Source organism: Magallana gigas, chromosome 2 (genome assembly GCF_963853765.1).
Source record: "Magallana gigas chromosome 2, xbMagGiga1.1, whole genome shotgun sequence".
In the NCBI taxonomy this organism is placed as follows: Eukaryota; Metazoa; Mollusca; class Bivalvia; order Ostreida; family Ostreidae; genus Magallana; species Magallana gigas.
This window is the reverse complement of record NC_088854.1, coordinates 58430426-58455945: the sequence shown is the minus strand read 5'-3', so window position 1 is coordinate 58455945 and position 25520 is coordinate 58430426. Positions and strand designations below refer to the sequence as shown.

At 34.4% G+C, this 25520-nt stretch overlaps 3 protein-coding genes across 4 annotated transcripts; 2 read left to right on the top strand and 1 right to left on the bottom strand.

The window, feature by feature from the left end:
- The first annotated feature begins 1104 nt into the window (after window positions 1-1104).
- LOC105327332 (protein phosphatase 2C-like domain-containing protein 1) lies at window positions 1105-12745 on the top strand. 2 transcript variants are annotated; one of them, XM_011427741.4, is made up of 9 exons: window positions 1105-1183; window positions 1617-1776; window positions 5921-6213; window positions 6671-6792; window positions 7264-7486; window positions 10247-10763; window positions 11139-11240; window positions 11459-11682; window positions 12076-12744. In XM_011427741.4, exons 2-9 carry the CDS (start codon window positions 1644-1646, stop codon window positions 12547-12549), a joined length of 2088 nt encoding a protein of 695 aa, XP_011426043.3. In that variant the 5' UTR covers window positions 1105-1183; window positions 1617-1643; the 3' UTR covers window positions 12550-12744. The 2 variants fall into 2 exon arrangements, with proteins under 2 accessions (XP_011426043.3, XP_011426044.3); XM_011427742.4 differs by lacking the exons at window positions 1105-1183; window positions 1617-1776 and adding an exon at window positions 4418-5379 and having other exon boundaries at window positions 12076-12745.
- A 2504-nt stretch (window positions 12746-15249) lies between these two features.
- LOC105327335 (EF-hand domain-containing family member B) lies at window positions 15250-18128 on the bottom strand. The gene is made up of 9 exons (XM_011427743.4): window positions 17936-18128; window positions 17714-17776; window positions 17273-17603; window positions 16823-17147; window positions 16485-16707; window positions 16200-16395; window positions 15898-16119; window positions 15590-15771; window positions 15250-15462 (listed from the first exon to the last, which is right to left on the bottom strand). Exons 1-9 carry the CDS (start codon window positions 18020-18022, stop codon window positions 15283-15285), a joined length of 1809 nt encoding a protein of 602 aa, XP_011426045.2. The 5' UTR covers window positions 18023-18128; the 3' UTR covers window positions 15250-15282.
- A 1103-nt stretch (window positions 18129-19231) lies between these two features.
- Window positions 19232-24736, top strand: LOC105327336 (ras-related protein Rab-5C). The gene is made up of 6 exons (XM_011427744.4): window positions 19232-19387; window positions 19887-20101; window positions 20364-20515; window positions 20714-20836; window positions 22140-22233; window positions 22589-24736. The coding sequence occupies exons 2-6, from the start codon at window positions 19939-19941 to the stop codon at window positions 22696-22698; spliced, it is 642 nt and encodes a 213-aa protein (XP_011426046.1). The 5' UTR covers window positions 19232-19387; window positions 19887-19938; the 3' UTR covers window positions 22699-24736.
- Window positions 24737-25520: the final 784 nt, after the last annotated feature.

The window sequence follows — 25520 nt, the reverse complement described above, 5'->3', positions numbered from 1 at the left end:
CAATTTTTAGATTTATTTATCATTTCAAATGAATATTTTATGTTGATACACTTTTTTAGAGTCTTGCCCGTGCTTCAGAATTTTGACACTGGTAAACATTTGCATATTTAATGAAAACCATATGCGAGTCCAGAATCTGTGATACAAAGTTTTAGCCAGATTGTAAAACTTTCTAGCATTGCCTAGCTGTACTTTATATAGCGAATGTAATCAAGGTGTATATATCTAAAAGAGTGAAATAAATTAAGACACGAGAAAATGGCGTGTTTTAACCTTGAGAACAGTCCAAAATCACGTCGACATGTTTCCCTGCCTTGTCAGACTTACAAATATATCTCGCAAGTTTTTCTGGTTTTACGATTTAATGCTTAACACGTGCATGTTAAAGCAGAATACTGGGGGTTCACGACAGGTTGTCATAAAGATCAGTCCTGACGGACGTTTCCATGGCCAAGATATACAGAGTATACACTGATACAAGAACATAAGCAGCGCTCCAGTTTATTTAACTTGTGGTATTTTATTATCGATTACGTACCTGCTATGACCCATCACTGATATCCAAAGTGGCTGGTGATAAAGAGGGTAATCTATGACCGAGTTAACTATCTACAGCAAATATCGGACGAAACTTTACAAGTCTTTGAGATTGAACATTATTTACTTACCATATACTCTCTCTCTCTCTCTCCCCCCCCCTCTCTCTCTCTCTCTCTCTCTCTCTCTCTCTCTCTCTCTCTCTCTCTCTCTCTCTCTCTCTCTCTCTCCGAAATATACACTAACTTTTAAATTCAACATTTTAAAATATCCTTATTTAGAAAGAGAAAATCATTTAAAAATAACCATCATTATTAAGAGTGACAAAAATGTGCTCTAGTCAATTTATATCAACAAAGTTTTAAAAGCGGTAAAACAATTCTTATTTAAATACCATATTTAAACTGTTCCTTAAAAGATATATTATTTGATTTCTTTTTTTACTTAATAAAAATTGAAATTACTAAGAAGCCGAATTTTTAAAGATTAGAGAGCGATATTAGATCAATTTATTAATTGGATTTTTTAAAAAACTGAAATCTAATAGTATGGTCAATGGGAGATAACTCCAAACTCCATACTTATACGGGAAACGGTTTTTTCTTTTACATAAACAATGTAAACTTCCTGTTGCTAGGATAAGCAGGTGCTTTTCAAGATTTTTAATCATTATTTTATTTAATTAGAGTTATTTATATCTATGTGTCGGTATTATTTCATTATTATAAAAACAAGAGTTTTTGTTATTTGTTGAAAACGAATTCAACCATTACAATGTCTGTTTTCGTTATCACCCCCCCCCCCCCCCCCCAAAAAAAAATATATGGTTCATGTATTCCATTTTAGGCCGTGGTAAATTGGTAGCATTTCGTCTTCTTCTTTTGTCATTACCCTTCGTCATACAGTGAAAAAAAGTGAATTTAATTTTGTTAACAAATACGTGATTTCCTGTAGAAGAAAATACGTTTCTGCTGTTTTCTACAGTTCCTTAATTATCTTTTTACAAATCAGAATATAACAATGACTGTTATTTTGAGTTCATCATTCGTGAGTACTAGCTGTTATATTTTATTGATCAGGTAGAGACAGTACTTCATTGTGTCATCATGACCTCAGCAGACAAAGAGACCACGCCCATGATGGAGGAGGTGACAGAAGATGAGTACTCAGACAGATTCGATGAAGAGGAGGGAGAACTACCGACCCACGGACAGCAGGGGGACAATGTCTACAGATCAGGTAAAAAAACTCACAGACAGCAAGAGGATAATGCATACACATTAGATAAAGAAGAACCTACCCACAGCAGGGGGATAATGTCTACAGGTCTGGTCAGGGCAGGATCATATAAAGTGTACACACAGAATGGTAGAGAGGGTGTGTACAAGTTTGGTCATACTAGGTGTAAAAGATGGAAAATAAAGATCGATCGAGTCAAGTTATTATATGAGGATCAAAAAATCAAAGAGTGAACACTTTATAAATTAAACTTAGAATGTGTGCAGATTCAGAGTAAAAGTCATAGCAGATCAGTGTCTTGGGAGTGTCTGGCTTCATCAATCATTTTCATTTTCAGTTAAGTTCAAGGTGTTCTATACTAAAATACAACAAGCACAATCTATAACTCCCAAGAAAATTGAGTATGTCTGGAGAGATTGTGGATTTTCATTCTTATTTTATGTAAGGATAGAAGGTAGCATGGATGTTCACCTTCAGAGTTTATTTGATAAATATCATATAGCATTTTCTCTTGATACCCTTATACTAATGCTAACTTTATGCATTTGTTAATAGGCTATTTGCATGAAATACAAATTTGATTAACGGTATATTTTAATATGAATCCTATCATTGGTACTTTGGTACTACCGAATCTATGGACTCAAAGTTCACACTGAGATATTACAATTGTATGAGAAATGACTACTTGCATACCTGCATCACTGTGTATTGTCCACAATACTTTAATTAACTGTTAGAACTGGAGCACTGTAGCTATTTCAGTATTATAGGTTGAAATTTTGAACATCTTGTCTTTCAAATACATTTTGTAGTACTGCACTAAGATTCTGGTAGTTTGGTTGTAGCTTAAAGGGACATGGTCACGATTTTTGGTCAAAAATTATTTTCCGATTTTAATGTTTATAATGCCCCAGTAATGCATTTTTGATAAACAAACAAATTTTGAGTGTCATTCGTTGAGTTATAAGAGAGTTACAGAGCTTACATTTCTTGACTATGTAAACAAAGCTTTTGTTTGCATTTAATTGTTGAAGTGAAAATTCCAGTTTTAGACTTAAAATGAATGTGTCAAACGTTAGAAACTGTTTCTTTATGCTAAAAACGAATAAGAGGATAGACGAATCAGCTTGAAAAAAGATTTTTAGTGGTATATTGAACCTATGTAAACAAAAACGGGGCACGAGCTTTGTTTACATCACAAAGAATTGTGAGTCCTGCATCTTGCGTACAACTCAACGACTGACTCTCAAATTTCATTTAAAATCATTGGAAATGCATTCCTAAAACATTGTAAATCATAAAAATCAGAAAACAGAATTTGACCAAAATCGTGACCATGCCCCTTTGAATTAAGTTTGAATTCTTCCATTTACCAGTAGTACTCCTTGGACAGTTCTAGTTTTGGCAGTAAAGTTATTTTTCTTTTTTCTTGAAGGTTGATATTCATGACATTGTTATATAAACCTTAATAATTCCAAGAAGGTTGGGCAACTGGGTGATTTTGGAATTTATAACTAACTGATGTTTTATTTTATAAACTGCTGATTGCAGATATTCATTAAATCTAGAATTTAATTAACCTGTAGAAATTGAACTGAAATTGGTTAATGCATCTAGTTAAAATGATTATATGAAATATTACGTCTACCAATAACCTACCTCGTTTAATCACTCTTTGTTATTTTTGTGAGGTGAATTCTTCCGTGTACCCTCTAGATGCTGGAATTATAAGATACTGCCCAGACACAATTATACACTTGTATTTACTAACATTTTCACTGCAATGACATGATGTACCATATAAAAGAAATTGAATAAATTTTTTAAATGTTTTAAAAGTATTAATACTCTGTTGTTTATTCACTTGACCTTTATTATTTATTTACCAGATCCACTTTCTTTAAACTGATTCTTTGTCTTTTGTCTGTTTGACAAAAAGATCTACTCATCCCATGATTTAACATAAGTAGATTATTAATTCACTTAGCCTTCACTTGTCATTTGTCTATTCATAATTTGTAATTTTTTGTACAATATGTTTCCAATACACTCTGTTCCCACCTAATCTGGCCCACCCTAAGCCAAATATCCATGGTCCATGACCATCATTCTGCTTGTTGTCCTGACAACAAGGTCAGTGTGGTTACATGGATACTGTGACCTCTGTATCTGACACCACCCTTACCCTGCGGTTCACTCCATCTCTTGTTGCTACATATATAGCTAAATGAAATTAAATTCTTGCCTTTTGTATAAAAAAGCTCAACTTCATGAATTCCACATCCATGATGGGTACATTTGGTGAGCCTGCCCTTTTATCAGAACCACAATGTTTTTCTGTTGATATAGCTTGGATTGGCACCTGAATGGATTTATTTTTAGTGTCTTATTTCTCGTCTAAATACCTGACATCACAACAATGGATGACTTAGTGAAAGAAGCTTTGCCCATTCTCAGAGTTATAGAAACCAAGGTGTATGTAGAGCAGGGTAGACAAGAACTAAAAACTGGTCCCCAAGACAGGTTCAATCTTTCTGCTCATCCGAAATACCTGTTCTTGCAGAGTTGAACAAACATCGCTGAGACTTGGTGATATTTTGACACCTGCTTTATATGTGTACCCTGCCCGTTTGTTAGCTTTGTGTTGTACCTACTCATTGGGTTTTCACGAGACAGTATGATCTCTCTGAAAGAGAAAACAGTGATAATACAGAATTTCCTGCCGATTGATTTTGTTACCCTCTGTGATTCAGCGACAATATTGCCAAACTCTGACAGAGATTCTGCTGAAGTGATGCAGATAAAAACATCAAATCAAAATTCAACATTTCTTACCTGGAGGCCAATGCATAGAGGAAATTGAGTTGTTGAATGTGGTGAAATATTTTCAGTCTGACTAGCTGACTTAGATCAATATAAAGGCTCAATTGAAAAAGGAAAAAAAAGAGAAGAATAATGGAGACCTCTTCAGGATAGTGTTTGCATGTTGTTAATGGATTTCGAATTTTCCCCAACAATGATGTGTGCAAGATTTGAAAAAATAATCTTCAGAATCTTTTGATATCCGCCAAACAGTGGGGATATTCAGGTCATTACAAAGCAACTTTATAATATTTAATATTCCATAAAAGGATCACGACAGGATATTTTTGTATGGAATTTAATTGAAGAGTGTCAACAAATGGGATGTGAAGGCGGATTGTTGATAGAACATAGAATCACCCCAAAATCTGACGTTGATTTCAATGAAAGCTTGCTCAGGGTTTAATGGTACCCGTCAATCTACATCCAATTACATCTTGGTCCGAGATTGATAAAACGATCATGCCTCTTAGAAAGCTACTGATTTGATTCAATATTTTTGGTGTGTGGATTACGGAAGCTTACAGGGATTTGCCTGTGTGTGATAACTTTCTTTAAAAATTGGTTTTGGATGAGATGAACTGATTTTTGTTGTTTGTATTGAGTTGGGTTAGCCAAACATGGAGACTTCAGTGAGGAAGTCAAGTTTAATGACAGAAATGACTGCCATGAGGCACCGAGAAATTACCAAACTCAAATATGGACATTTGTTGCCATGGATGTATATTGTAAATGGATGTAAGTGTATGACTAGTATGGTTGTTTGGGGGGGGGGGGGGCAATGCAATGGGGAGGGGAGGAGGTGGTTGTTTGATGAGTAGGGGGGTTTCTCTGGAATATAGGGGTACATGAATAGACATGGATTGAAGTGCTGGATTCATATATAAATGGTATAAAAGTATTAATAAATATTACCAACATGCATTTTAGAAAGGAATACAACTAATTGTTAATTTGATATTTTGCAGATAATGAGGTAATGGTATAGATGTGATACATAAACCTTTGTCTGTTAACTTGTTGTGTATTGATATGTATTATTTTAAAAGACACAGCGAGTGATTGAAGTACTTGAATGCACTAGCTGGTATGGTCTGTGTTAAGTGTAAACATTTATAATATCAATTCAATTATTATTATTCAACGACATTCACAATATGTGTAAAAATATAATGTGTTTTTGGTATTTTAAAAAGTTGTTAGTAAAGTTTATATTTCTTTTTCCTTTTGAAACAAGTATTATCAAAAACTAGTGTAATAATGAGTGGTTATATTTCAGATACCCCAGAAACTAACATAACGGAAGTCCCAACGACCCCTGACATCTCCTTACGATGTGATCGCTGCAAAATCTACATCAACCTACGATCCCTGCGCGAACATCGCATCTACCATGATGCTTTGGAGGTTATGAAGTATCAAGGCAAAAATAAACCCACATCTGTAGATGGCCTACGAAAAAGACGACAGATTATTATACGAAAGCTTCGAGAAGAAAAAGAAACTCGCAAACAACTGCAAGCTATTCAGGAAATAAATGATGCTTATGAATACCTAAAGGCGGAGGTTCAGGTACCTATGATTTTTATTCAAGTAAATTTTACAAACTGTGCATTTTCTGATAAAAGAAGTTTGTGAAAGTGGTATGTGTTTTGTAGACCGTCACTCTAATTCATCGTTTGTGTAGCGAGTAAGCGAGCAAATTTAACAAATTTAACACAAACGATGTGTTGCGAGTAAGCTAACATGACATCTAATTTTGATTAAATTGTTAGATGGTTGTCTAAGGTAATGTTGTGTATAAGGTTTTGTCTTGTCAAGGTCCACCTTTCAAAATTTCTCTGAAAGATCAGGCAGTAAATGTCTTGCTTTACTTTTTGACAATATGATCTGTTTAATATGATTTGTTTAAATTGGCATGGTTGATTTTTAAATTAATAGAAGAATTTATTTTCTGCATGATCATTATTGAAGGTGACTTATTGTCAATATTTCTGTTTAAATGTTTGATTTTCTGTTTAAATTATAGGGAACTTTTGAAATGGAGCGACAGAATCGCGAGGAGATCAACACTAATGTACATGGCATGGCGGTCAACTGTAGTCCATCCTGTGTTTTCGCTGTTGGCTTCTGTTCTTCTCAAAATGAAAGGTAATGCCCTTAAATTAAAAAAAAAAGAATGTGACTGTGCCTATATTTCATGTAGCATTTTTGCTCTGGTCAACACAAGTGACTACTATGATACATGTAGTACCTTGAAATATCATGAAATAAAGATAGAAATCTGATTAAATAATTTTATATTAGACATCACAACTGCCATGGGAGATTTTAATTTTTAATACAAATTAAAACTGTATACAGTTTTGAAATATTGTTGTATTGAAAATTTCTTTCATGCATTGTTGAATTGTAAAAATGTTGACTTTTTATGTTACTTTTTTATGGAAATTTTCACTACAATGACAATTTTATGGATGTATACATTAGCATTCAGCAAAAATTAAACTGCAGCAGAAATAAGACTGTTTAAATATAATTTGTGTTCTGAGTACACATGAGTACACATGTATATACAGTCTGATACTGTTCAGCGTTTCTTAATTTACATCTTTTCCTTAGATGGAAGAGTTACATGGAAGACACAAAAGTATTCCAGGACAGTTTTGGGGAGGACAAGAACAAGTGTTACTTCGGGCTCTTTGACGGTTACCATGGGAGATTTGCTGCTGACATGGCAGCTACTGAACTACACCATCTTCTGCTGAATGAAATGGCAAAGTTTGATCCCAGAACCAAGTCAACCGCAGCCACAAATATCCTGGACACTACGGATGTGGAACAGGTAAATATCCTGGACACTACGGATGTGGAACAGGTTAATATCCTGGACACTACTGATGTGGAACAGGTAAATATCCTGGACACTAATGATTTGGAACAGGTAAATTCACAAATATCCTGGACACTACTGATGTGGAACAGGTAAATATCCTGGACACTACGGATGTGGAACAGGTAAATATTCTGGACACTACGTATGTGGAACAGGTAAATATCCTGGACACTTCTGATGTGGAACAGGTAAATATTCTGGACACTACTGATGTGGAACAGGTAAATATTCTGGACACTATTGATGTGGAACAGGTAAATATTCTGGACACTACTGATGTGGAACAGGTAAATATCCTGGACACTACGGATGTGGAACAGGTAAATATTCTGGACACTACTGATGTGGAACAGGTAAATATCCTGGACACTACTGATGTGGAACAGGTAAATATTCTGGACACTACGGATGTGGAACAGGTAAATATCCTGGACACTACGGATGTGGAACAGGTAAATTTACAAATATCCTGGACACTAGTCACACTACAGATGTGGAATAGGTAAATTTATCTCTGTCACTGAGTGAATTGTTGTTATGATTTGACATGAGACAGTACCATGATTAAATCACACTTATTTGTTGCTGAATCATAATGGATTATGCTATATATTAAGGAGAAACACCACATAAGCATACTCACTGTAAGCATATACATGTATTCCTCCAAGAAATTGATCAAATACTAAGAGCACAAACTGATAAAATCGTAGGATAGGGAGGGAACAAAAATTGGCAGTGTCTGCTGTCAAATCCTCCCCTTTACGGAAATAAAATATATTGTTTAAACTTCTAAAAAATACAATAGAGGACACTACTGATTATGAATCCAAAAGTCCAGCCTACACCTGCTATATTACCCTGTGTATGTTTTTAGCTCACCTGAGCTGAAAGCTCAAGTGAGCTATTCTGATCACATTTTGTCCATCGTCCGTCTGTCCGTCTGTCCGTCTGTCTGTCTGTCCGTCTGTAAACTTTTCACATTTTTGACTTCTTCTCTAAAACCACTGGGCCAAATTTCACCAAACTTGGTTCAAGGCATCTTTATGGAAAGGGGATTATAAATTGCTAAAATAAAGGGCTAATCCCTTTTTAAAAGGGAGATAATTGTGAAACAGTGAAAATAGGGTGCATGTCTTTAAAAATCTTCTTCTCAAGAACCACTGCACCAGAAATGCCAATATTTACACAAAAGCTTGTATATATAATGAAAATTCTAAATTGCAAAACCGTGACCCTCGGACAAAAACGGGGGCCCAAGGCGGGGTTCAATGTTTAACATAGAAATACATAGGAAAAATGTTTTAAATCTTCTTCTCAAGAAATGCCAATATTTACACAAAAGCTTGTAAATATAATGAAAATTCTAAATTGCAAAAACCGTGACCCTCGGACCAAAACGGGGGCCCCAGGCGGGGTTCAATGTTTAACATAGAAATACATAGAAAAAATGTTTAAAATCTTCTTCTCAAGAACCACTGCACCAGAAATGCCAATATTTACATTAAAAGTTGTATATATAGTGAAGATTCTTAATTGCAAAAATTGTGACAAATGGACCAAAACAGGGGCCTCAGGCGGGGTTCAAAGTTAAACATAGGAAAAAGGTTTTAAAAATCTTCTTCTTAAGAACCACTGCACCAGAAATGCCAATATTTACATAAAAACTTGTATATACATGTATAGTGAAGATTCTAAATTGCAAAAATCGTGACCCAAGGACCCAAACGGGGGCCCCGGGCGGGGTTCAAAGTCTAACATAGAAATACATAGGAACATTGTTAAAAAATCTTCTTCTTAAGAAACACTGCACCAGTAATGCCAATATTTACATAAAAGCTTGAACATATAGTGAAGATTATAAATTATACGAATTCTGACCCCCGGACCAAAACCGGGGCCTCAGGTGGGGATTAAAGTTTAACATGTACATGTATAGGAAAATGTTTAAAAATCTCCTTCTAAAGAACTACAATGCAACAGTTTGAGATATTACTATGCATACATCCTTGGCTATTGTAGATTCTAAATTGTTAAAATTCGTGACCCCCAGACTCTAAATTGGTAAATTAAATCTAATACTGCGGTCCAAAGAGGGGTTAAAAGTTTAACATAGAAGTAAATAGGCAAATGTTTAAAAATCTTTTTCTCGAGAACTGCAATGCTACAATTTGTGAGATTAATATGCATGCAATTTTGGATAATGTAGATTCAATACAGTATTTTTAAAATAGTGACCCCTGGACTAATACTGATGAGTGGTGACCCAAGACTGATTTAAATTTTAACGTTGAAGTATCTATGGAAAATGTTTAAAAATCTTCTTTTCGAGACCTACACTCCTTTAATTTGTCATATTACTACGTAAGCAACTTTAAATAGTGTAGATTCTAAATTATTAAAGCCGTGACCCTCGATCTAATACTGGGGCCCCAGAAGGGGTTCAAAGTTTAACATAGAAATATATATGGAAAATGTTTTAAAAAATTTCTTCTCGAGAATTACAATCCTACAGTTTGTGAGATTACCATGCAAGCATCCTCAAATTGTGTAGATTATAAATTGTTAAAGCTAACCATAAACCCTGGGGCCCCAGAAAGGGTTTCAAAGTTTAAAATAGAAATAGCATATGATACCAAATTTAATGTTACAAGGAACTGTTGTTCAGGTGAGCGATGTGGCCCATGGGCCTCTTGTTTTTTTCTCTAGTACTCGTTTGAGCGCCCAGACACAAAGGAGAGTGAGCGTGTAACACTTCACGAGAAGAGCGTGGATATTGTCCAACAAATCGTCAACATGTGCGAGGATAAGTATGAGGAACTCATCACGCCTCGACGATCAAAGTCCGGCAAGCAGGATGCACATAAAGACGAACAGAAAGAAAACAGGAAAAAGAAGCAGAAGGCACCATTCACAATCAAAATGGAATCCGCTCTTGCCAAGTCTTACTACTTAACAGACATCTTGTTGTCCTATGGTAAAGATGAAAGGTCAAAGGTCAGATGGAGTGGATGTTCAGCAGTTACCTTGGTGATACAGAGTGGGGAGAAGCTTGAACACGGGAATGGGATTTCTCCGGTGGCAGAGGAGGATGAGGAAACAAAGAGCAATGTGTACATGTCCAGGCCCCCCACCCTGGAGAACAAGCTTGATCAATCACAGCCAGCTAGCACCTTGGGGTACGATCCACCCCAGGAAATGGGCATGATCTACCTTGCCAATGCAGGTATGAATACAGTCTATGGTCATTGAGGGAAAAACACTTTATTACAAAAATATTACAGATAATGTGAAAATATTTGGTGGAAATAAACTTTTAGACAAGTTGCTTTTCATATGATTTGGCACATGTCTGATTGTACATGTATCTTCTCATATAATTTGTTTATGCCTGAAATTTAGCGATGTACTAAGCAACGGCTGATTGAGCAGCTGTTGCTTATCCCAAGAAGCTGAGTGAAATACACAGTCTAAATTAACAATAAGTTTAATGTATATTTAGAACCTGAGTTTTCAAAATATTTACAATAACCATATTCAATTGATCACTGCAGTGCCATTCATATTTTATTGTGGTTTTCTTTTATGATGCTTGCTGTAGGAAACGTTCGTGGAGTACTGGTGAGGGCCAATAAGGCATACACCCTGACTAAGGACCATACCCCCAAAAATGAGAAGGAGAAGAATCGGGTCACCAAGGCCGGTCAGTGACAGTATATACATTGCAGTTCAGATTCCAATGTGATTAAAATTGGATTGAGGATCTGCTTTTATAAATAAAAACATCAGTTTTTGTGTAGCTGTAAATGAGCAGACCCTAACATCTTAGTAACTTAATTACAGTAGGTTGCTTAGTTTTATGCTTCAAGTTTTCTCATAATTCATCTCAATGAAGTTATATTTTACCACCTTGTACTATAGGAGCAGACATCAGTTTGAGTGAGAAAGAGATGAGGGTGAATGGAGTTGTAGCCACCACAAGGGGTCTAGGTAACCATGGTGATGTGGCACTGAAGAAGAGTGTGATTGTTGAGCCCCACACAATGTCAGTGGCGGTGGACCAGTACTGTCAGTTTCTGCTGCTGGCCTCGCATGGAGTCTGGGAGGTGTTCACTGAAACAGAGGCCACCAATCTACTGCTGAAGGTAACGCATGTCTGTTGTTTACAAAGCATTAACTTGTGTATTTACAATGCCCCTCTACATGTATTTACAAAGTCCCTCTATCTGTAACTTTTGTCTTTAAATCACAATCCCCTGGCTACAGGGCCATAAAACTAAATGAGCATACTGGTACTTTTGATCTTAGTCTCACTTTTACAAAAGGAACATATAGTGGAAAAGTGAGACTGAGATCAAAAGTGAGCTCATCTAAGTTTTATGGCCCCGGGGCCTGTTCTCTGTAACCTCAGTCTGTAGCTTATAGTGCCTCAATCTGAATAGAAAAATTGTTTAAAAACAATTTGATTTTTTTGTTATTTAACTTTGTTATTTTGTCTGCTCATGTTTATTATATTGACACATGATTTGTACTTTTAGTTACTTCCAAGCAACTTTATTCCTGCCCCAAGTAAAATAAGCACCACCCTGAGGCCTCTAATAGATGAGTCTAACAGTCAGGCCAACATCTCGTTGATAACACAAACCCCACGGAGAGTTTCCTTCTCCGAACCGGCAGAAGATCGGCTAAAGATGTCTCCGCGCGCCTCTACAATGCTCACAGATCCGGCTAAAAATACAGTGGATGAGGACATGAAGACGGAGAACGGCAGCCATGTTGGTCCGTTTGAAGAGGAGTCTGGGAACGAGGCAGATGTAGATACTTATGGTGACTTCATGTCGTTGCCTAGCAACTCACGTCTGTCCAACTACAATCCTTCCATGTCTAGGGAACATTTCCAGAGGGACCTTTCCCGCACAATGGCGGAGCATCTGGTTCAGGCGGCTTTATTGGCCGGGGCAAAGGACAACGTCACAGCTATGATCATTCTATTACCGGGCTGTGGAGTTTAGCTTATCGATACCAAGGAAGATAAATCTTTCTATAAATGTTTCTTTACAAAGACTGTGATAAACTATGTGATAATTATTAACAGATTGGATTTTTATTCTAACTGTTTTAAGATTGCAATGTGCATAAATGTCCAAATTGATATTTTTAAGCAAATTATTTATTGTGCATCATATATATACACATGTTTATTGTATTTACTGAAAAGAGTAAATGTATGAAAAAAGATAGCATGTTAAATTTCTTTTTTAAAGGGACCTTGACACGATTTCAGATGAAAATTTTATTTTTGATTTCTATTAATAAAATAGTTTACTTTTGTATTTTGAATGATTCACCAAAATTTGAATGTTAGAAGTCATGTTACAAGCGAGATACAGAGGAAAGAAGTTGTTGTTATGTAAACAAAGCTTGAGTCTTATATTTGTTTACAAATACGGTAAAGAAATTGTACGAAAGACGAATAGGGCCACATAAAAAAATATTTTTATCTCGTAATTACGAGAAATGATCTCGTTATTACGAGTTAATTATCTCGTTATAACGAGAAAAGATCTCGTTATTACAAGTAAATTATCTCGTTATAACGAGAAAAGATCTCGTTATAAGAGTTAATTATCTCGTAATTACGAGAAAGGATCTCGTAATAACGAGAAAAGATCTTGTTATTACGAGTTAATTATCTCGTTATAACGAGAAAAGATCTCGTTATTACGAGAAAAGATCTCGTTATTACAAGAAAAGATCTCGTTATTACGAGAAAAGATCTCGTTATTACGAAAATAAATTTATATAAATGGTGCATTTTTGAAAACACCTCGACTGGTTCACTCCTTTTCTTTCCATAAACGTTAATTCAATTCTGATTAATGTTTAAATTACACCGGACATTATTCATTAATTTTTAAATAAAATGATCGGATTTGACATTTAACTTATATGAATAAGTGGAAAGAACTTCATGTAATTCTCATTTCATCTTATATATTATAATCCCACTCCGAAGTAAATATCAAGTAGCCCTTGTCGTAAAAACACAATTCTATTGTTACAGTTGACTTTGTAGTTTCAATCATTGATATACAGGATTTACCTGAATTGTGTTCATACACAACCTATATGTATATTGAAAATAATTGATTTTGTATATCAACATTTTTGAGTCTGAAAACAAATTACATGTATCCTTCTAATCAATATATAGTTCAATCAATTCATCAATCAACCTGCTTTGCTCCTTCTTCTGAAATTTCGTTAAAACTGATTGGTCCGATTTTATATCAATTTCTGTTTATGCTACTAAGCGATGTAATGATAAGTATGTGTATAATAAAAGACATTGCAGTATTTCATCCACTTGACATAAAGAGAATAGAATAATGTAACACGCCATTTTGAAAAGATCTTTTCTCGTAATAACGAGATCTTTTCTTGTAATTACGAGATAATTAACTCGTAATTACGGGAAAATTAACTCGTAATAACGAGATCTTTTCTCGTAATTACGAGATAATTAACTCATAATTACGAGATCTTTTCTCGTTATAACGAGATAATTAAGTCGTAATAACGAGGTCTTTTCTCGTAATTACGAGAAAATTAACTCGTAATAACGAGATCTTTTCTCGTTATAACGAGATAATTAAGTCGTAATAACGAGATCTTTTCTCGTAATTACGGGATAAAAAAAAATTTTTATGTGGCCCTATTCGTCTTTCGTAAAATTGCCATTTCTTTATGAAAATAAATTGTGGAAACAAGATAGACTGATTCATTGGGTTCATAAATAATTTTCTCACAACAAACAGCAACATTAGACTGAAACTTATACAAATACAACAAATATGTAAACATAATTAATAACAGGACTCGAGCTTTGTTTACAAAACAAAGAATTCTAACCTCTGTAACTTACATCCAATGGGATATTTGACTTTCAAATTTTGTCACAGCATTCAAAACATCTATAATATATTAACAATTCTAGCCATAAAAATTGAAAAAATAAATTTTGAAAATTTTGAGCTCAAATCATGTCCAAGTCCCTTTAATGATGTATGTTGCTTTTGAGGACACCCACAAGTAAAAATGAGTCATTGTGCACCGGTTTGTTAAACAACTTTTTAAAAGTACCTTGTTAATAGTACTAAAAGTCTTTTTATGGCAGGTATTTGTTAATAATTGTCATGCATCTGGCCATGTACAAAATTCAGATCTTTACAAAACAATCTATTTGATATTTATATAAAATTTATTTGGATATAAACATCAAAGGTAACAACAAGTTGTAAGAAAATGCATTAAAAAAGGTGCCTAGGTTTAGAAGAGTTATCACAGGAGGCTATTGTATAGTTTTTATCTACAGATAATGCTGGATCAGAAGGAGCAAGTAGTCCTTTAAATACACGTAAATCTTAAAACATCCAAAAATCTCACAATAACACAGCTTCTCACAGTGATATGAAATGAAGTCAAAATATACAAATGTACATTATAAGCACATACTAAAATGCCCCCCCCCCCCCTTTAAAATTTCTCTACCAGGTTCCCATTGTTTCTTCATACAGAAATACAAGTACATATAATATTTATGTTTATAGGGAAGATACTTAATAGTTTCAATTCTTTAATGAATCTGTCATTCTTACGAATATTTTGATTCAAAGATTATTCCTTATAACCCCCTCCCCATTATTTTGTTCTCTTTTTTGTATAAAGTTTTTAGCTGATGCTGGTCACACAGCTAGAGGGTGCTCCTTGGTGGCAATTTTCTGGGCCTGAATCTCGTCCAGCACCCCCCGGAATGACTCCACACTGACGTGGCCCTTAGGGTGCTGTGCAGCGGCGGTGTTGTACAGTTCCTCAAAGTTCTCCCCGGTCATCTGTACTCCGATACTGGTGAAAATGTCCCTAATCTAGAACAGGAAAAGACATTGGGGGTCAAATGAAAGTCATTTTTTCCTATATTCTCCAATTGATAAACATTATGATAATGCAGAACATTGTGGGAAAACGCCTTAAGCATGAAAGACAGCAGCTCACCTCTTCTTTTGTTCTGGGCAGTAGGAAGTCTTTTTCCTGTACACCTCTCCTACTGAAGATGGAGGGATTGACTAAGCCATAGGCATCAGATTCATCACCATAATTCTTAGTATCACAAACTCGCTTTATTCTCGGTGCACGTAAATCTGTCCTGATGGTTGGCACTCCATAAGTTCTGTAACCTGGAAAGAACACCATAATTATGATGCAGTTTTAAGAAAGAGATAAATTGTAAGAAAATAATTTTTCCTCACAGAAATCAGTACTGCCTCCGCAATATTGTAAAATAATAAGTTAGAGTTGGTTACCTTGAGTGGAGACTCCACCCACTACAGCGTTTATCATACTGCTCTGAGTTCTGTGGTCACCGATGGCCTTGTCAATCTGCTTCTGGAGAATTCTAGGGGTACTCTCTGCACTCTGAGGAGATTTGGGTTGAAGGTCTGATGGGTTGGCCAAATCAAGAGTAGTTTCTGCTCTAGATGAAGATCTAGCACTTGATTTCCTTGATTCTGCCATTTTTTCTAGTTCTGTAAATAGCAATTAGAAATTCTAAAGAACAATGCAAACTGAATTTATATAATTACAGTAATAAGTTCACAGTTAATACCTGTCTTTTCTGGTAAACCAGACTTCATTTTATCTTTCCAGTTGAGGAAATTGGCAAATTCTAAGTAGTCAATGAAACCATCTCTGTTTGAGTCGCAGTAGTACAGCAGTTGTTCTAGCAGCTCTGGCTCCACTGGGAGGTGGTATTGTAGGCAAGCTTCTCGTAAATCATGGATGTCTATTCTACCCTTATTTTCCTAGAAACAGATGACAAGTAATGACTTAAGCTAAAGCAAAAAAAGAAACAAAATATGGCTTCATTAGAAAAATAGCTTTAAAAACGTACTTTATCATAAAACTGGAACGCCTGAACCAAATCATCAAAGTTGTGATAGTTGGCTTTCTTGAGGTGTTGTCTGATGGCAGCCAGGACCCCTCTCTGTCTGTCCTTACCCCTCAAGTACTCCCCTGGAGCTCGCTGGTGCATCAGATCCCCAGCTCCATACTCATCTGGTTTCACAAGAATCCCAAATGCATGATCTGGTCCTACTTTTAATGTGTCCTTAATCCTTTATAAAAAATACAAAGGAGTTTTAAAAATAATTCTTCTGTCACTGGCACTTTGTTATAAGTGTGTTTTATTGTAGTTATCTTTTGAGACAATTTTTTAAAGGAAATACTCACGGATCATGAACCTGTCCCAGCTGTGGCTGACTTCTCTCCCTAAAATCATCTACCCTTTTGGAAACAATTTTACTGGCTTTCTCCTGCTGTGTTTCATGTTGCCATTTCATTGTGGTTTTCACCATTAGACCGTTGTTATCATGAGGAGTAGGAATGCCAAATTTGGAGTTCCCATCATAGGGTGGTGCAGTGTAGTTCCTATTATGTCTCTCCCCAACGTCAAAGTCTGTGTGGGATTTCCTGTAAAGCTCATGACCTACAGCGGACTCCATCTCAACATCAGCATATGTCTTGTTTGGATTTATCAAACCACCAGCTCCAATATCTTGTAATAATTCAAACACAAAATATCACTGTCTTGCTTTTAAAACCCCAATTAAATACAAATGACAACAAAAAGAGAAAAGGTCACTTACAAATGGTTATTGTTAATAATTGAGAAAAAATTACCAAGTTCTGTAGGAACACCAAAAGTGAATGTGTCACGGTTAAGTCCTCTAGGGAGGCCTGTTGACTGATCATGTGATGTTCCAAGAGGAGCCCTGAGGTGGCTGGAATATATCCGCTCTTTCCTATCCACTAACCTCTGTTGAAACAGAGTTTTGTATGCAGGATTTACGATGGCCCCTGAAGAATCTGATGGCTGTGTATTTATGCCATGTGTCATATTTTCCGCCCACTGTTGGTGAGGGTCATTAGCTCTACCGTAAAAGACTCTCATCTGTCCGGCATCCGGCCTGACTGTTGCTCTAAACTTCTTGATAACAGCTGGAGATGGAGGCTGTGGAAATTATCAATTAGAATATGAGTAAAAACCTTCTGATTAATTGTGTGTGAGTATATTTTTACTTTGGTTTTAACAGGCTGTCATCAATAAAAATATACACTAACCCTGTCATCCTTTGGTTTCAGGCACTGTATAGCTGTGTCACCACATGATGTCAATTTACCAGCCTGCAATTAAGAAAAGGGTATGTTTACAACTCGTCCCTAATATGTGACACACCATCCTTACCTAACCATGATGATTAAAAGGGCGTTTGTATAGACAGCCCGCGTTGGAAGTTGTATACTTAACATGCATTGTTTATATCGTGTAAAAAATATACATACAGGAGCTAGGGAAGGACTCCAGTCTTTATATTTTCCTGCATATATGCCTTGCATATGGATGTCTGGCAGTTTCACTTGCGACGCCATAACGATAGAATTCTTCGGTACCGACTACAGCGTTTTAAGCTGTCAAATATTTATCCACCATAACCCACTCTGTTGATGAGGCCTTAGCAACAAAGGTCAAAGGTTGTTTCCGAATTGTTCGTATTTTCGTAAATAAATAGAGATTAAATCATAATTCTATTTTTTTTAAATTAACAGTTTCAACCTTTTTTATTAAATAATTTATTTTAACAAGCCTTAAAAGACATTAAAATCATTTATTTTTATCAAATGCGAAAGTTTCGTAAGGGATTGGGTAATCTTAGTTAAAATTAAAGCCAATCATGAACGGTGTTTATGCAACGATGAACAACGTTAAAAAAGGAGAAATATAATGTATTTCATTACGGGGTACTTTTTAAAATTAAGTAATATCCATGCAGTGAATGTTTATATTGTCATACATATTTTGATATGTAAAAATAGAGAAAAGTTTAATAATGTTAATGTTCATCAAAAAATATAACGTGCGAGTAGGCTAACGTTATATACACACTATATAATTAAAAAAAAACGTTTTACTCAACAACAAATTATTAAAATTATCTCTCCGATATTCACCGGTTTATGAAATCATGAAATAAGAAATTACTTTCTGATTAAAGTATATAAACATATAACATCATAGGTTTTGTTTATAACAGTGTAAATACATGTAGCTGCTTTACCTATTTTATATTTTTTTCTCTCACGCATTCACATTTACAGTCTAAATAAATTGTGAGAAAAATTAATTTGAACCTCTTACGTTGACCTAATTTATGCATGCTTCATTCAAATTAATAAAAATAGCATGTTTCACAAATGATGTTCCTTATAGGCCTAACCTAACCTCAACCTAACGTTACAGGACATTGTGGATCACAAAAATGTCCATCTCTGATAACTTTATATTTTTTATGCAAATTATATAAAAAAAATAAACTATGTTTAGTAGACATGGTAGAAGGGAAACTCAATCGATTCAGTAGCAGAACGTTTTCTTATTTCCGTTTTGACGTAATAGTTCTCATTTTGCGATTGGTGTGCTGATTATTGATCGTATCAATGCGCATACAAATCGGAGATTTTACTTTTGTTTAAGAAACATTTTTTATCAATTGGGAAGATATCAATGATATATTTCTTTTTAAATATAAAAAGTACTGATACTGCAAATATCTCTTTTACGAAGTAAAATGTTTTTATAAAGGGATTACTTTGTTTGCGTAGTAACTTCCGTCAAAACGTAGAGTGTTTGTAGGTCGTAGAGGGTGTATTCTGCGTAATAATAAAGCAATTTACGTGTCTAAATCTTAAATTTTCGACGATATTTCGTTTCATTATAGAAGAATTATCATTCTACAGGTAACTGACGTTATAATTATGTTTGTAGTTTTAATTTTAGTTTGTTTATTGAGTCTTATTGACGAATCCGTGATGAGGTGTTGCTAAATGGTTCGATTGTGTATGGAATGGCTGTCAACATATTATCTGCCTTCCGTGTTAAACAAAATAATGATTAAATGGAATTGTAATTTGCTATTCGTATTTCATATTTGTTTAACATAGTCGTATGTCTTAGATCTATATTCCGTTGTGGGTAACTTAGTTGACATTTCGTGACTCAACATCACGTTGCATTTTTATATAGTTCGTTTCTGAGAAAATGTCATTGACTATGCATTTTATAGAGACATGGAGATATTCTAAAAATCAAATCAAGATATCACCAGGATATTTTTAATGTTAATTTTAAATTTATATTCTTCATTGAAATAGATTTTGACAATAAAGGTATTTCCAAATACCTTGATTATGTAAAGATTTATCAGTATTTATTAGTATGTAGCAATTCTTTTTGCAGGTGATTATAACAAAACTGAAACACTTTCAACAGTTGATTTTTTGGCCTAACTATGGCAGGCCGAACTGGAGCACAGAGGCCCAATGGAGCCACACAGGGAAAAATTTGTCAGTTTAAACTTGTGTTGTTGGGAGAGTCAGCTGTTGGAAAGTCAAGTTTAGTGTTGCGTTTTGTAAAAGGACAATTCCATGAATACCAAGAAAGCACAATTGGAGGTAATTGAAATTCTGTAAATTCTATTCTGTATGATTTATTCAGTACAAGTTTTAATGTGATGTTTTAATACAAAAGTATGAGCCCCAAAAATAGAGTCAATTATCAGATGAGTCGGTTTTCATATTTTGAGTTTATTTTGAAGCTTTAACACTTTCTGAAAATGATCTTAAGTAAATATAGTTTGTTATGCTTAATGATAACAGTTTTATTTTAAAGCTACTAAGTTATATACATAATACCTGAATTCTCATTATCTTTCAGCTGCATTTTTAACACAGACAGTGTGTCTTGATGATACAACAGTGAAATTTGAGATCTGGGATACTGCTGGCCAGGAACGATACCACAGTCTAGCTCCTATGTATTACAGGGGGGCTCAGGCTGCCATAGTGGTATACGACATTACAAATCAGGTATTGAAAACTTTAATAAATCATAACGGGTACATGGAATCAATAAAACATGGTTACAGTTGTAATGAATTCATACTTTTAGCGATGTCAGTTTTGTTCCCTCGGTCTTGATATTTATTGCAACTCACCTAATCAAAATTGTATATTCCTGGTACTTCAGTAAAAGTGTGTTTTACTGTTATTTTATTTCTACTTTAGGACACATTTGGTAGAGCGAAAAACTGGGTCAAAGAGCTCCAAAGGCAGGCTAGTCCAAACATTGTGATTGCTCTGGCTGGGAACAAATCAGATTTGGCACAGAAAAGAATGGTTGAATATGAGGTAAGCAGTGATGATTTAAAATCACAATCAGCAATTTAAGTTTGTTTCAATGTTTCTGATAGAAAATTGTGATGAAGAACCCATGATTATTAGGTGAACAAATGATTTTTGGGAGTTGATTTCAATCAACTGTCCTATGCAGTTACTCTGGCAAACCAAAACTGAAACAGTGTTTGGACCTAAGTACAAATCATCACCGCTGACAAGAGTTACTTCTTGAAAATAATCAATAAATTCTATGTAATGTACGCTGAAGCATTTTTTAAAGGAAACTTATTTATAAATACCTAAGAAATAGTCAGATTTTAAATAGTACGAACAATTTAGAAGTTTTTTGCATTCGTGTGAATTCCTACTCCAGAGTTCAATATAGTCTCATTCAACCATCGATCGACTGTCTCCGTACATCTCCGACAAGCAGAGTCAGTCTATATATATTTAGAGGTGACCTGGTATCTCTTACTTGTTGGAGATTAACGGAGACAGCCTAGCATCTGGTTGAACGAGACTAGAGTTCATTATAGGTTGGATTCATACACTTTTTGAAATATTTTGAATACCGATACATAGTTTGATGAAATCAATTCTATTTTTTAATATAACGCAACATGATTCATCAGAAGTTTTCTCGAAATTCTTGTCGGAAAAGTCTGAGAATCCATATTTTTAAAAATGTGCATTATTCAAATAGAGATTATAAACTACTTGCCAAGCAAAATAACATATCGTTGATTTTAAGATAAATAATAATTGATAAAATCAACTCCCGTCAGTACTTCAGTACTTTGATTTTTATTGGCATAAGCTTCTCATAGTACAAAGATTGTACTCAATATCAAAACAATATAAAAAATACAATATAAAACTCAAAATACAAGCATGATATATCATTATTTTAAAAAAACATGAAAAAGTTAAAGTAAAAGATATTCACAAATTTTTAAACATTTTTATTTTCTTTGTAAAATTTAAATTGATTTTACAGTACAGTTACTGTAATAGCCAGAGAAAATTGGACAGAGCAGTTTTTATCAATATGTGTGCTATGTAGTGTAATTGTCATCAATGAACATCTGCAGCATTTTATGGCTCCGATGTTGCATTGAAAATTAGGATACTCATTGTAAAGAAAACCATTATTGAAAGCAACAAATGAAAAAAACGCTTTTGTTGATTAAAATGTTGGACCAAGCAGTTTTAAAGAATTATACCCAATTTCATGGTTCTGGTTCAGAATTTACTTTTCTGAACTATATATTGGATTTATAAAAACATTGTGAGTACAATATACTTGGTTTTACAGGAAGCACAAGCTTATGCAGAGGAAAACAGTTTATTATTCATGGAAACATCAGCAAAAACAGCCATGAATGTCAACGATATATTTTTGGCAATAGGTATTATTCATTTATTATGTTTTTTTTATTTTTTAAGATTTGTTTGCCTAGCAAATTCTATTTTAAATTTAAACTTTATTTTTGTAAAGAGATGTGACATTTATAGGATATTCTGTTAAACTGTAGAGCATGAAGGGAGCTTTCACACTAATTAAAGCCAAATCATCAATTCACCCAATAAATGAAAAAAAGAAATAAAACCCAATGGAATGAGATATAATTTATACATAATATAGAATATTACATGTTTCTACAAATGTCAATCCCAGTTTTGTTCACAGTCTGCATTTTCAACTACATGTCGAAGGTTTTTGTTTATACAGATTTTTAAATGATAAATAAATCATACTTGTAGCTAAAAAGTTGCCTAAGAATGAAGGAGGAGGACCAGCACCCTCACGACCAGGGGGAGTCAATTTAAACAGCCAACAAACACAGCAATCAGAGGGAGGTTGTTGCAAGTAACAACAAGTTTGAGGATTGGTCAGTTAAACTGTGCGATGGAAAGTTCCAATCACAGACAATTCTTAATGTGAGAAAATTTTAAAGGATAAACTGCAGAAACATAAGATACAAATATTCTGCTTCATCCGCACAGGAAATCTTTGGATTCTGAACAAAGGCGAGGTGTGGATGTTACTGAGTACTCAATAAGCTTTGTGTTGTTTCTAAAGAAGAAATCTTGTTTTGACACTTAAAACTAGAATATACACAAAATCAAGTAGATCATTCTCTTTTTAAAATTATTTATATATCTCTTATTTTCCTGAATGACTTTAATTGTTGAAAGTTGAGAAGCATAATTTTCTTTGTGCATCATGTTTTGATTTTTTTGTTACTGATGTGATCTATTTACTTTCAACAAATTGATCGTAATTTAAATTAATTATTCAAGTAATATATTGGATCATTTTTATTCTTAATTCATAATTGAAACTAGTCTAAATTATAACATACATTTCATATGTAACAATTTTGCTTGGACAAATTTTGACAGAATGCTATAACAAGGTACCTATGCTGTTCACGCGCTACTCTGCAGATTCTGTACAGAACACCAAGTGTTTTTCTTTGCAAATTTTTGAGATGTGAATCCAGTTGTTATAGTCTTTCATAGTTGTCATGTGTTGTAGTACTGCATGTGAGCTTACCTCGGGGTCTGAAACCTTGACTTCGACCGGGTTCTCTGTTCAGGAGTCTGTATTACATGTATTTCTATGTAAGCAAGGAAAACAACATTATGAAATTCCCAACCACATTTTTATGTTTGCTTCATTACAGTTACTATATATTGGGTTGTGCAAATGGACTTGAATCGAATGAACTTGTCATAGAACACCCTAGAAACTGAAACAGAAGAATGCAGATGCATTGTTAATATATAAATACATATGTTTTGATTTTCATTTTGTGTGAGTGATGAATGTTTAAGGGTGTGACCACTATCCACTAGTTTCCTTCTCCTTACATGTCTTATAATCAGTCATCGATGGTCATGTACATATCCCCAAAATAAAGAAATTTTTCATTGGTTTTTGAAGTAGACAAGAAAGTTTTCATAGAATATTGTACAATTAGATATCTTGAGGTTATCATGTTGCAGCTTGAAAGGAGCATCTTTACAGGTGTACCTTATAATTTTTCTAATTACAACAAACTTTTCAGGTTGAACTACTGCTGAATTGTCAGATCAACAGAGATTTGGAGTTTGTAATATAGTAATTTATTCAGATAGATTTGTGAAGTATATTGACAAACTGCAGTAGTTGTACACATTGTAAAATGATGAAAAAAAGCAGTGCAGCTTAAACATGAGTGAAGGAAAATGTTCAGGAGTTTGGTAAATATATATTTAAAAAAAAAAACTGGTAATTAATACCATAGATTTTTGTCTTTAGATTGCTTCTATGTTACTATAAGACCTATCTCTAGATTATAAATTATGTTTGCATTTATGGTCATACCGGTCCTATTTGAGTGGATCAATTGCTTTGGCCTCCGAACACCCGGGGCGATTTGTTGGGGTCTTTCTGTGCAATGTGAGGAGTAGAAGAAAGAGAGGACGACTAGGGACAACCTCTGTGTATTTCATGTTGGTGTACAGGTTGGACATATTAATCTAAATCACCATTCAGTTTGCTGACAAAATGCAGCATACTCCATCATTTCTGTGTTGCAAGAATACGCGCTATCATGCCATAATAATGTAATCTATAGTTCTACAACTCTACAAAGGAATGATCGAGTATCGCGGTGTCCTACATCTGACTGTTACAGACACCCAGCAAGCTTCAGTGTTCGCTGTGGACCTCAATAAGACTGTCTTGGTAGCTTCTCTGATTTGCTGTGTACATGTATTTTGTAGGTAAACTGAATGTATTATATGTGTATAGTGTACAGCTCTGTACTCCATTTATTATTATACAGAATGTATAAGATTATATTGTACATTTTACACGTGACAAATAAAGCGAAGCCTAGGGGCTCCTTTATATAAACACATCACCTGGCTTTGTCATGATTTTTTTCACATGTTGGAGGTTAGCCCATTATAGAACATGAAGGGGGGGGGGTCCCTAGGTCTTTCCATACATTCCAATGTTGCTGTTAATTTTCAGATTCTGGTAACTTATCCTAGTGTTCTATATTTACTCATGTTTTGGCATGTTATTTTATAATTTTCTTGTCCCATTCACCATGTACAAGGATCTTTCAAAAGGTTTAGTGAACTAAAGCTATATGCTAGGTTTAGTGAACTAAAGCTATATGCTAGGTTTAGTGAACTAAAGCTATATGCTAGGTTTAGTGAACTAAAGCTATATGCTAGGTTTAGTGAACTAAAGCTATATGCTAGGTTTAGTGAACTAAAGCTATATGCTTTTAGAACGGAAAGTACCATCTTTTAAAAATTAATACATGTAATTTAGCTTAAATTCAGATAAACCAAAATTGATTAATATTGTTATGATGAACTCCATGTTTATAATCAATTTTGTTTGTGATTACTCCCAGTGAAGGCAATGTCCACATGGGTAACATTGTTAAGAAAATGTTAAAAGATACTTTCATCAAATTCACATAAAGATGAGTTCTGGGCTGCATTCAAGATTGTAGCTGCTACGTAGGGCTACATAGTTGAACGGTAAGCTAGCCTAGCCGCTAGTATGTAGATATTCGTAGCCTAAATATTTTATGCTAGGCATCAAATTCAAGATGGCCACAATAGTTACCTCTTAGTAACAAATGTGAAATATTTATTTAGTGATATTTTGTTCATTCTTTAAGTT

Excerpts from the sequence above, each read along its gene's own strand:
- LOC105327332 (XM_011427741.4), top strand. The coding sequence starts at position 1,644 with ATGACCTCAGCAGACAAAGAGACCACGCCCATGATGGAGGAGGTGACA. Across the intron at positions 1,777-5,920 it reads GGACAATGTCTACAGATCAG|ATACCCCAGAAACTAACATA; the intron begins GTAAAAAAACTC and ends GTTATATTTCAG. Across the intron at positions 10,764-11,138 it reads GATCTACCTTGCCAATGCAG|GAAACGTTCGTGGAGTACTG; the intron begins GTATGAATACAG and ends TGCTTGCTGTAG.
- LOC105327335 (XM_011427743.4), bottom strand. The coding sequence starts at position 18,022 with ATGGCGTCGCAAGTGAAACTGCCAGACATCCATATGCAAGGCATATAT. Across the intron at positions 15,772-15,897 it reads GGGTGGAGTCTCCACTCAAG|GTTACAGAACTTATGGAGTG; the intron begins GTAACCAACTCT and ends TGTTCTTTCCAG. Across the intron at positions 15,463-15,589 it reads TGCCCAGAACAAAAGAAGAG|ATTAGGGACATTTTCACCAG; the intron begins GTGAGCTGCTGT and ends TTCCTGTTCTAG.
- LOC105327336 (XM_011427744.4), top strand. The coding sequence starts at position 19,939 with ATGGCAGGCCGAACTGGAGCACAGAGGCCCAATGGAGCCACACAGGGA. Across the intron at positions 20,516-20,713 it reads TATACGACATTACAAATCAG|GACACATTTGGTAGAGCGAA; the intron begins GTATTGAAAACT and ends TTTCTACTTTAG. Across the intron at positions 20,837-22,139 it reads AAAGAATGGTTGAATATGAG|GAAGCACAAGCTTATGCAGA; the intron begins GTAAGCAGTGAT and ends TTGGTTTTACAG.